Source organism: Chanodichthys erythropterus, chromosome 11 (genome assembly GCF_024489055.1).
Source record: "Chanodichthys erythropterus isolate Z2021 chromosome 11, ASM2448905v1, whole genome shotgun sequence".
In the NCBI taxonomy this organism is placed as follows: domain Eukaryota; kingdom Metazoa; phylum Chordata; class Actinopteri; order Cypriniformes; family Xenocyprididae; genus Chanodichthys; species Chanodichthys erythropterus.
In genome coordinates, this window is record NC_090231.1 from 10,907,937 (window position 1) to 10,920,302 (window position 12,366).

Consider the following 12,366-nt stretch of genomic DNA (forward strand, 5'->3'; position numbering starts at 1 on the left):
GAGTGTAACCCAAACTTTTGTATGGTAGTGTATATATTATATATTCCTGTAGATACAAACATTGTCACAAATATATGCACATGACCTGGTGTCTCTAGTCTCATTCAGATGAGCCAGAACATTACGCAGAGCTACAATGAGGATGTGGTGCCAAATATATCACTCTGTTACAACATGCACTGGATACTACAATGTAGCTATTTCTCTATAGTGTAACCTGGTTACAATGAGTGTGAGAGATACAGTGCCCCTTCAAAACGGTGACATACTCACCAGATTTACAATTTTATAACATTTAACATTTCCTCCCTGCACTGTTATGTGTTAACAAAACCCATGCAAGAGTACCCTACACCAAAAGAAAAGTGAACTGAGAACACTGCATTATTGTATCAAAGAATATGCAGTATTTTTTTTTTTTTTTAAATCACCCACTTTACAGAACAGCTGGTAGAAATGCAAGAGTAAGTTGCCGTTGGCTCCATGAATCCCTGGCTGGGCACTGGAGTGCTTCTAATTTGCTCTCAAGTCAAACAGCCTGACCAGTCTGTTGTGGTTTGGCTTTAAAAGGTTAAAGCTGCACATAAGGTGGTCCGCAGACCTGGTGAAAAAAAAAAAAAAAAAAAAAAAAAAACAAAGCAACACGGTTCTTTAGAATAGACTCCAGTTACATCGGACTCAAAATGGCTCAAATCAGAAAAGATCAAAATATTCAGAATATAATATATATAGGTATATATTTGATCATAGCATACAGTGCTCATGAGATACAAATATAGTTGATTTATCACAGTGAATTCATGATAGCAGAAGCTTTAAGGCAATTAGACGACATTCATCTTTACAGTAAAACTGCAAAATATCATTCATAAGTTCAATAACAGAAATATCCATCTTGATTGTCAAATTAAGTGACTTGTTGTGAAACTTGTATATGAATGAGAACTTTTCAACTCAGAGGGGATTTGTGTTTGGATAAATGCAGTTATACAGCTATATACTGTACAATATTTGGCAAGAGAGTGTTTTTACTTAAATGCAAGGATTTTTGATTCATTTTACTTTCATAAATGAGTGATATTGTAGATCCATGCACAGATGTGCAGAAAATAGTGTTATAAATGAGAGGGGGAAAAAAGAATTAAATTGTAATCACTCTTCTTGTATTTTCTGTGACTGAGATAGGAATGCATTCTCTTCACTGTCAAATCAGTGACGTTTATGGAAACACCAAATCCTTTCTTCTTTACATTACCCACATTTTTTAACAATAAAATGTAAACAATCCTGGAAATCCTACAGATTAGGTCGGATTAACCCAAATCTCTTGACATTTCCTGTTCATAGAGAAGATAGTATGATTCCTGCCATCAGATAAATGTAATGTGAGAATGCACAAAGTTGACAACAGATGCCCCTTATGTAACAGTTTTGAGATTCCAGTTTTACTAACTATGACTCCACATCAGTTTATACTCACTTAACTAGGTAGAAAAGGAGCCTATGACTTGGTCATGAAGAGAAAACAAGCAATTTGTGTATTCTGTCATGTAACAGCTCGTTCACAGGCATGTTTAGAAGTCTGGCAACTTCTTCCAGATGCGCCTGTTCATTTTCACTTTACAGAGTAAAAAGCAAAAAGGCACAAAGGCACCGGGGCGCGAGTGTAACATTTACACAAATAAACATGCCTTTTATCTCTTGTTCTCATTCACAGCCCACATTCCACAAACATATATACATTCACACAGATATAGCCAACCCACCGTTGACCTCGAACCCATTTAGTGGGGATTTCGCTAAAGCAAAATAACAGAGTGTGATAGTAATCAGAGAGGTGGGCTTGCTGACAGCGGGGGATCAGCTAATAACCAGCCTGTCTTGGACCTTATAGCCTAACTGTACAAATCAGTGTTTAACCTAAAGGAGAGGAAAGGAGAGGAACGAATGGACAGGAGGTGTTGCGACGCGGCTCTGTCTCCCTCTCTCTGCGTGAAGGAAGAAGAAAGAAGCATCTGGCTGTGAAGAAAGAACCCTGTTTTACAGGAGACATGAAAAAGGATTAAACAGGCTGGGAGATGAAAGTGTAAGTGGGAGTTAAAGAGAATATTGAAAGAGTTCAGGACCGGGTCATATACAGGGCAGGGAGCTTGATGTGTAATACATGTACAAACACACACAGATGTTATGCAACTTTCATGCATTTAGGACTAGAACAGGCTAACGAACACATAAAGGCACACGCACACAAGACTTCAAATAATCTCAGCCCGTCTTCAGCTTTCTCTTGGCTTGCACATGTGCACGAGTAAGGCAGATCTCTCCAGTAGGACGGACAAAGATGCGTGGATGGATTTTTGGTGAGGTTGGTTTTGAAACGTGAGGGTCTGTGTCCTTTTTCCCATCACAGTCTCACTGTGTTCCCTTTCCTACTCCACTGAAGGGTCCAACCATCTTCATAGCAGCATAGTTCTGTAAAAATTATAATAATATTTAAAAATACAAAATTCTAAATTTCTAAAAATTTAAATGACGCATGATCATTCTGATATGAGGCTCAATTAATATTTCATTGCAATTTCGAAAACAGTTTTTTTTTTTTGTGTGTGTAAACTGCAATACACTTTTTTCAGAACTATTTGATTACTATATTGCAAAAGGGCAGTGTTTAAATATTTTGTTACATTATAAATTTATTTACTGTTACTTTTGATTAATGTAATGCATCCTTGACTTTGTTCAATAAATGTATTAATTTAAAAAAATCTGTAAGAATTTACTGTCCGCAAACTTTTGAATGATTATAATATAATACATTGAACTATATATGATACAGTACATTGACTGATATGTTAGACAGAAGTGTATGAAATATCTTCAGTGTGAATGACTGTATGCGCGTGTATGAATGTGTTTGCAATACTGAATAATACATGCCACATTCTTGAACTACGATCAGACACACATCTCTGATCAAACACTTCTTGATCACAGAAACCCCCATTTTTACTTTAATCCTCTTCTTTCATTGACACAATTAATACCATAAGCTTGTACACACACATGCACACAGATACTTACAGGGAAGGCGTAGAGAAAGACTCCAAGGAAGAGAATAATGAAAAAGAGTATAAAGAGGCCCAAAATAAGCCACTTAAACCTCCTCCATACAATGAACCTAAACGTCTTGTATGGGGACGAGAACCAAAGGAATGAGGTCTCAGGACGCCTGAAGAGAGAAACAGACACTATATTAGTAACCTTATATTAAATTCTATAAATCCCACCTTGTGATGAGGACCCATAAAAAGGCTAATATTAAAAGCACTTTTTTTTTTGTTGGTGGTGGTTATTTGGTGAGAGGAATGACTATGATAGGCGTGCTTGACTTACTGTGGCTCCTCTAGATGAGGATTCATGTTGGGCTCATCTCTGCCGTGTCCTGCAGGCCTCTCATCCTGCTCCTGCTCCGAGACGATTTCCAGTGACATTTCCAACTTTCCCTAAATGACAAAGAGAGAGAGACAAAGTGGTAGTTGGAAAATGCACACTCTTATATTTTAAAATATTAAATTATTAATGTTAATATAAAATATTTAAATTTTTATTATTATAAATTATTATAAATATTATAACAAATATCTCTCTCTCTCTCTCTCTCTCTCTCTCTCTCTCTCTCTCTCTCTATATATATATAATATATATATATAATATATATATATATAATATATATATATAATATATATATATATATATATATATATATATATATATATATATATATATAATATATATGGAGACTTCAGATGCAAAAGCCTCTAAGTGCCGTCAGAAATTTTCCTCTAAAATAAGCATTTTTATCAAGCTTGTATGTTTAGGTTCAGTAATTCCACTTCAATGGCAATTAATAGGTCCTTTTCATTGCTATTAAAGTGAAATAACTCAATATTAACATACAAGCTTGATAAAAATGCTTATTTTAGAAGAAAATTGCTGACAGCACTTAGAGGCTTTTGCATCTGAAGTCTTCATATACACATACACACAGTGGGTACGGAAAGTATTCAGACCCCCTTAAATTTTTCACTCTTTGTTATATTGCAGCCATTTGCTATAATCATTTAAGTTCATTTTTTTCCTCATTAATGTACACACAGCACCCCATATTGACAGAAAAACACAGAATTGTTGATATTTTTGCAGATTTATTAAAAAAAAAAAAAATGAAATATCACAATGTCCTAAGTATTCAGACCCTTTGCTGTGACACTCATATATTTAACTCAGGTGCTGTCCATTTCTCCTGATCATCCTTGAGATGGTTCTACACCTTCATTTGAGTCCAGCTGTGTTTGATTATACTGATTGGACTTGATTAGGAAAGCCACACACCTGTCTATATAAGACCTTACAGCTCACAGTGCATGTCAGAGCAAATGAGAATCATGAGGTCAAAGGAACTGTCTGAAGAGCTCAGAGACAGAATTGTGGCAAGGCACAGATCTGGCCAAGGTTACAAAAAAATTTCTGCTGCATTTAAGGTTCCTAAGAGCACAGTGGCCTCTATTATCCTTAAATGGAAGACGTTTGGGAAGACCAGAACCCTTCCTAGAGCTGGCCTTCCGGCCAAACTGAGCTAACGGGGGAGAAGAGCCTTGGTGAGAGAGGTAAAGAAGAACCCAAAGATCACTGTGGCTGAGCTCCAGAGATGCAGTCGGGAGATGGGAGAAAGTTGTAGAAAGTCAACCATCACTGCAGCCCTCTTAATTCTAAGCGGTATGTGTGGAGAAAACCATGCACTGCTCATCACATGTCCAATACAGTCCCAACAGTGAAGCATGGTGGTGGCCGCATCATGCTGTGGGGGTGTTTTTCAGCTGCAGGGACAGGATGACTGGTTGCAATCGAGGGAAAGATGAATGCGCCCAAGTACAGGGATATCCTGGACGAAAACCTTCTCCAGAGTGCTCAGGACCTCAGAATGGGCCGAAGGTTTACCTTCCAACAAGACAATGACCCTAAGCACACAACTAAAATAACGAAGGAGTGGCTTCACAACAACTGTGACTGTTCTTGAATGGCCCAGCCAGAGTCCTGACTTAAACCCAATTGAGCATCTCTGGAGAGACCTAAAAATGGCTGTCCACCAATGTTTACCATCCAACCTGACAGAACTGGAGAGGATCTGCAAGGAGGAATGGCAGAGGATCCCCAAATCCAGGTGTGAAAAACTTGTTGCATCTTTCCCAAAAAGGCTGTATTAGATCAAAAGGGTTCTTCTACTAAATACTGAGCAAAGGGTCTGAATACTTAGGACCATGTGATATTTCAGTTTTTCTTTTTTAATAAATCTGCAAAAATGTCATCAATTCTGTGTTTTTCTGTCAATATGGGGTGCTGTGTGTACATTAATGAGGAAAAAAATGAACTTAAATAATTTTAGCAAACGGCTGCAATATAGCAAAGAGTTAAAAATGTAAGGGGGTCTGAATACTTTTCGTACCCACTGTATATGTAAGCAATAAGGTACAGTACGAAAGGCTGTGCTGTATCGTGAATAAGTCACGGCTGAAGAGCATTGTTAAGCACGACGTGAAGCAGAATGCTTGCAAGTACCTTATTGCTTTTACCACACAATATAAATATTAAAGCCAAAAATATGTATCAATGCTACTTTCATGAAGTAAACTTGAACTAAAAGCCTTCCTTTCACCAGAAAAAATAGTCCATGACCGTGAACAGCAACAGAAGTTACATTATTATGCCATTAGATAGCGGCAAAGACTGTCTTTATGAGTGTGTCAGTCAGTAGTGAAGACTTTTGCATTGAAAAGACTGAATTGTAGTGAACACGGAACAAAACGCAACTGATAAATGCTTTGACCAATGCCGTCAGTCACAGGAAAACCCCCTAACTGTTAAAAGGAGAAGATAATATATCTGACATTTAAACTGATTTTTTATTATAAACATAGGACTGACCTGAAGGAAAATGCTAAATCAGAATGCAGGTAATAAACTCACTTTTTCTCACAATACTCTTCTAGTTCTACATAATACAGTAAGCTTCAATTCAGTTTACGTTGCTAAGGGTGTTGTGTAGTGATACAAAGAACCATTGGGTGAAGCAGTCATCAAGGACAGGAACTAACCGTTATATATATATATATATACATATACATATACTAGATCAAAACAGATCAAAACTAAGAAAACTATTAATGTGTATTGTACTATAAATAAATAACATATAATAGTGTCCATAAGTGATGTCCGGCCTAGCAAAATTGGCATCTTCACCCTTTATTCCAATGTTATTAAAACTATGTTAAATATTTTGTAAGCGTATTGCATAATTGTGCTTGAAGTCAATTTTTTTATTTGTGATAAAGCAATGAAACAAATTGTGCAGACATAATTTTTGACCAGGCTGTGAAACAAAGAAATTATGCATACATGCAAAAACTAGAGAACCAACAAAATATTAATAACTTATTACGTTGTAGTCAGTGTATGCTTTTTCCTGTGAGCCTTTTGTTTTTTTCTATGCTTTTTTTAAATAGTAAAATAAAACATGTAGCTGTAGTTTGCCTTTTTTGCCAAATAATAACTGTCAGAAAAATACATTAACCAAGTTTAGTCTTTCATTCTTCCTTCATAGAAAAATAAATAAATAAAATATCTTCCTCATATTTTGATGGTTTAATCAAACTTGTACACTCATTAGAATCAAATATACCATCCGGACATCACTTTTGGTCTCTATCGTATTTACAAGAAAAAAGTGAATTTCTCAACACAATAATAACCCTGGATTGTGTGCAACTCTTACAGCAAGTATCTTCTCGTTTTCTCTGTCACACACGCAAGGCCACCAGCCTTTTACACTCTTCTGCTCAAACAAAGACACCAATTTGTCCTGGGACTGAGATAGCATGTCAAGGCCACACTTCTCTGGAGACTTTGCTGGACTCAGCATATGGTTCAGGTCCATCTCCAAAGAGCCTTAGAAAGAGAGAGAGAAGAAATTAAGCACCACAGTCTTGAAGTTCAATGATACACTATAGCAGTAAAATGTGCTGAAAAGAATAGAATGGAATAGAATAGAATAGAATAGAATAGAATAGAATAGAATAGAAGCAAAATCAGCAAGTATTTGAATCTTGCTTTCCCAATAATTTCCCATAATATCAGTCAGAAAAAATGTGTGTCCTTCAGCCTTTGCTGCTGGCAGTCTGTCATTTTCTTTGAGGTTTTCACATTGTGGTCAGATGCTAATTATTTTACAAATGTACAAAGATCCGTTTATTTTATAGAGGTCTTTAAAGAGTCAGATCATAACTTATTTCTCTTTCAGTTGTGCTGAGATGTTGGAAATTAGGTTCAGTTGATAATAATAACATTAGCAGTAAAGATGTTATAGAGTCATGTGGTCTGAATGATGTATTTGCGTTAAGGTTGTTAAGTGCATTTATGCTGACGGTCACGCTTCATAATAATGTGGTGGGTAACCTCACACAGGTTAAGGAGGTTCAGGTTTTGGTAACCATCTCCCTGTGCACTCATATCCATATAGACAGACATATAGGTTAATGACAATAAACCACACACATGGTCCTATCAGTGTGGTCCAGTCCCACAAAAAGTTTTTCATTTCTCTTGTCAAGGCTGAAAAATATGCTTGAAAAACAGCTTTGTGGTGCCGTGCAAGGTTAACACGAATGAATTTGCTGAGGGTAGCAAAGCTGAGGAAGGGAGTTGAGGAGTGATCTGGCATAAGGGACGACTATTAGGTCTTACCAAGAAAATCATCAAAGGAGAACTTGTCATTGTCCCAGATCTGGATAGTAAGTTTAGGAGGAAGTTTTGTTTCAACTTTATCCATACTCCAAAAATGCTCCTGAAGAAAAGGAAACACGAAAAGATTGACAGAAGTACAATTAGAACTACTTACTAATTTGTCGTTTTGCTGGTGTAACTGTAACATTCATTTAATTGTGTTACTGTTACTGTTGTAAACGACATTATGTAGCAAATGTTGTCCATTGAGCCTAACTTGTATTGAACTTAAAAATATAACTTCAAGCAACCTGGACTAGGTGCTAGAGATACACCAATATTAACATTTTGGCTGCATAAATGTCAAGCCAATAATTATTTTCATGTTATGGCTGATTTTATATATATATATATACACACATACACCAAAATTGTATATATTTTGTCTAAATAAAAAAACAAAAACAAAATCACAACATCAACCATTTTATATTACAAGTGAATTTAGGCATCAAAACATTATCATGTACAGTAATTATTACATTTAACAATTAAAAAGCATCAGTAATATGTGACCCTGGACCACAAAACAAGTCATAAGTCGCACAGGTATATTTGCAGCAATAGCCAACAATACATTGTACGGGTCAAAATTATCGATTTTTCTTTAATGCCAAAAATCATTAGGATATTAAGAAAAGATCATGTTCCACGAAGATATTTTGTAAATTTCCTACCTTAAATATATCAAAAATTTATTTTTGTGAGTGGATATGCATTGCTAAGGACTTAATTTGGACAACTTTAAAGGCGATTTTCTCAATATATATATATTTTTTTGCACCCTCAGATTCCAGATTTTCAAATAGTTGTATATCTAATATCCAAATATTGTCCTATCCTAACAAACCATACATCAATGGAAAGCTTATTTATTCAGCCTTCAGATGATGTATAATTCTCAATTTCAAAAAATGTACCCTTATGACTGGTTTTGTGGTCCAGGGTCACATATCGTCAGATAACCGATAAAAAGTTGGTATTAAAATTCTACACACATTATGTCTAACTAAAAAAGTAAAATAATATAAATGACTAAAATCAACCATTTTAAATGCTACAAGTGAATTTAGGCATCACACATTATAATAGTATCAAAAATGGATATTCATTTTATTATATATCTTGCTAAAGATTACATTTAACAGTGTTTTTAAATTATTAATGTATTAAAGATTAGTTAGTGTTAGATGATGGCAAAAGTACTCTAAAAAGGGAGAAATGAGCATCAACAATTAAATGTCCAATATCGTCAGATACCAGCACATTAAATAATGTCCAATATCCGCCAATAATCTACATATATTGTGCATCACTACTAAGTTGTTAGATTAGACTCAACAACCTTTTAGTTACCAGCCCAAGAAATGAAGTAGAAACAAACTGACAGACCAAGACAACGACTGAGAAAGACAGAGTGAGGAAATGATAGCGTGAATGTGCGAAGCAGAATTAGGAAGAGGGTGAGAGACAGAGAGAGAGTGAGAACCACCGAGAGCGACAGAAACGTCCCAGTCCGAAAAGAGTGTTAGCGACTCCCACTACAGCCCTGACTCTGCACCCCACCGCCAGACAGGATTCCATCTGCATGACAGCATTCCCACCGTACTGTACCCATGATGGATGTGTGGACAAACACGACGAGGATAATGAACTGAACTGCTGCCGTTCACCGGTAAATAGGCCCCGTCGGTTTGCACATCTTGCCTGACAACCGCATACAGCTCCATCAAAACAAACACTGCAAATAAGGACTCACTTCCAATTTATCACTGAGAGCAGTGTTTCATGCAAGAGAATCTGTTTCACTATGTATCGCTTCTATTATGTGTTGCTTCCAACAAAGCTCAGCCAAAGTGGATCTATCGTTTGACAGCTGTTGCGGGCCGCTCTCAGTTTAATGGGTGGAACCGCTATCTTCAATCTTACTATAACTGATCTCTTGCCTGCCAAAACCTCACTTTAAGTGCCTTGTCCATCACAGCTGTTTTCCCTGAGCTGGCTTGGCTGATGTCTGGACTGTCTTGCTGTTACAAGATGTTCGTGTACCACTTTCAGTAAGTGGGACTGTGCCAGATGCAGCCTGCAACATATCTGGGTTTGAAACATTGCATTAAACACCTGCCAACTGCAGTGATATCCTTCAAAATGTGGGCGTTAGACAAAACCTCTTCAAATCACGCAGGGTGACCTTCGGATCGCCTATTCAGACTCAATCAAGGTTGAGGGTTAGGGTTTTTGTTTTTAGCAACATAGCTGAAGTGCAGCGTGCGGATATAAATGCTGACAGGGTTGGAGTTTCCCTTTCATTTCTTTGTTCTTTGTTTCCACCAAACCTAGATTACGTCTTACCTTCTTATCAATGGTGCAGAGCTGTTCTGCAGGTAAATAGTGGAAGGGGAAGAGGAACCGCCAATTAAAGTTGCCTTCACCTCCCAGCGAGCGATAGTGCACGTCTGTTTTCTGCTTGTTCTCTTCGTGGCCCTGCATCCAGCTAGGATTGAAAAAATAACATTCGCAATTACCCGACACATCATTTCCAACACATTAGAAGACAATGCAGCTTAGCTGTAATTGACCTACAGCTTGGGTCTATGGTTGCTGTGCAACTGTGTGTTTGTTGCTACTGATCGATAATTTTTGCATGCCGTTGTTACTATTGGTCACAGTGGCAACAGACAAGCAACAGGCCCATGACATGGGAAACAATAACAACTTAATCTAACCAGAGCTCATACACACAAACCCAACAACCCATTTATGACACCCAGATGTACCCTTTCACATAAATGTCACTCATCTTCTCCCCAGTAACGCTGACATCATCCAAGATAACATCTCTCGTGTTCCATATAATACAGCGCAGGAAGAACCTATGGGAGCAGAAAACATTGACATGTTATGCTTCTGGAAGTGATTCGAGACAAACTGATAGATATTAAACAAAGGCAATGCTTTTACTTTTTAGCTTTACGTGGTGTGATATTGAATGGAGGTCCCGGTGGACCTAAAGATTTAGGGAACAGGTCCACCCACATCTGTATCCGCCCCTGTGTGTTGGCAAATAAAACAGCTCAACTCATGAAAAACATGAAAAACAAAAGAAATAAAAAATAATACATTTATTTATTATTAAATAAACTAAATTAAATTTTTAAAACAAAATAAAATTAAATACATTATATATTTAAAATAGAATAAAATAAAAATAATAAATATTATTATTAAAATTAAATGAATTGCATACTTAACCCTTTGAGCGGTACGGTCCCACATATGGGATTTCGAACGTTCAGCGACGTCACATAACTGGCAGATTCAAACTGTGCTTTCGCGCTCTGGCTGTGAGACGGACACGCGCAGCTCTTGTCATATCACAACTATGCAGTGTTTTCTGCCACATAACGTTTCTTTTAAGGTTTCATAATATTTTAAACACGCATAAGCACCATTAAAACAATATATTTAGAGTTTATAAAATATACACTGATGTCAGACATCAGTGGAAGGAGCAATAACAATCCATTCATATACAATTTGCCGATATTTGTTCATATCAGACACACATAATGGGCCCAAGTAACTACAAAGTTTACTCTATTATTCTTCCAATTCACCAGCCACTTACTTGCACATATTTCGGGAGAAACTGATGAATTCACCTGCTGTAAATCTGACTGACAGGACTGCGGGGCAAACTAAGATGGCGGCGCCCATCTCGCATTATAGATCAAGATAAAGATCATTTATAAAGGCTTTTAAACGACAAAACACTCACTTACACATATTTAACGGAATATCAGATAGTTGATGACATGGTAAGCAATTTTGCGAATATTTTAAATAACAAGGAAAAAAAAAAAATAGCGATCCATCTGTCTTACAGTGTTATTATGGCTGCGTTCAGCACTCGTGACACGAATGACGCGTCGCTATGGAAACATTAAAGGCAAACAGTCGCCTTAAAAATAACGGTTGCCTTAAAAAAAAAAAAAAAACTCACTCTGGGGGGACAGTTAGAATATTTTAAACCAAAGACTATAGAATAACACAAGACGCGTCATATTGTTTTGAATGGGAGAAAGTGTAACACGCAATATGGCGGAATAAGTCCCGCCTTCTAAATAAGAGCCAATCGCCGACTGGTAAAGTCATCGCGTCACTTCAGCGGCCGTTAGAATCACCGGTTTCTACAGAAACAGTCAGACGCGCATTTAGGTCTGCGCATGCACATTAGCTTGATCCAGCCTGAAAAATACAGTTTTTTGTCATGATTCGAGCGATTAGAAACTAAATTTATGAGCCGGTTGTTGTTAGATTTCATTGGTGATTTCAAATAGGAAATTTAATCATAAGGTTGGCGAACAGTTTTGGAGAATTTGATGTTTCCCCATTCAAACAGATTGCATGATGTCCAGGATGCCCGAGAGGCGTTTCAAAGATGGCCGCCGAGTGAAATGACTTGTCTTAAAGGGACTTTGTTTAAACTCACGCTCGAAAGGGTTAAAATAAACTACGCAATTCTAC

General features: G+C 36.9%; 1 protein-coding gene across 10 annotated transcripts in view; it reads right to left on the reverse strand.

Moving 5' to 3' along the window:
- Nucleotides 1–693: 693 nt before the first annotated feature.
- dysf (dysferlin, limb girdle muscular dystrophy 2B (autosomal recessive)) overlaps nt 694–12,366 on the reverse strand; it is a 104,853-nt gene continuing 93,180 nt past the window's right edge. For all 10 annotated transcript variants that reach the window (XM_067401636.1, XM_067401635.1, XM_067401633.1 and 7 more), the window contains 8 exons: nt 10,801–10,889; nt 10,617–10,712; nt 10,192–10,333; nt 7,801–7,900; nt 6,833–7,005; nt 3,394–3,503; nt 3,082–3,229; nt 694–2,472 (listed from right to left, as the gene is read on the reverse strand). In XM_067401636.1, coding sequence (XP_067257737.1) covers nt 2,413–2,472; nt 3,082–3,229; nt 3,394–3,503; nt 6,833–7,005; nt 7,801–7,900; nt 10,192–10,333; nt 10,617–10,712; nt 10,801–10,889 — 918 coding nt within the window. In that variant the 3' untranslated portion in view covers nt 694–2,412. The remainder of the gene's footprint in view (nt 2,473–3,081; nt 3,230–3,393; nt 3,504–6,832; nt 7,006–7,800; nt 7,901–10,191; nt 10,334–10,616; nt 10,713–10,800; nt 10,890–12,366) is intronic.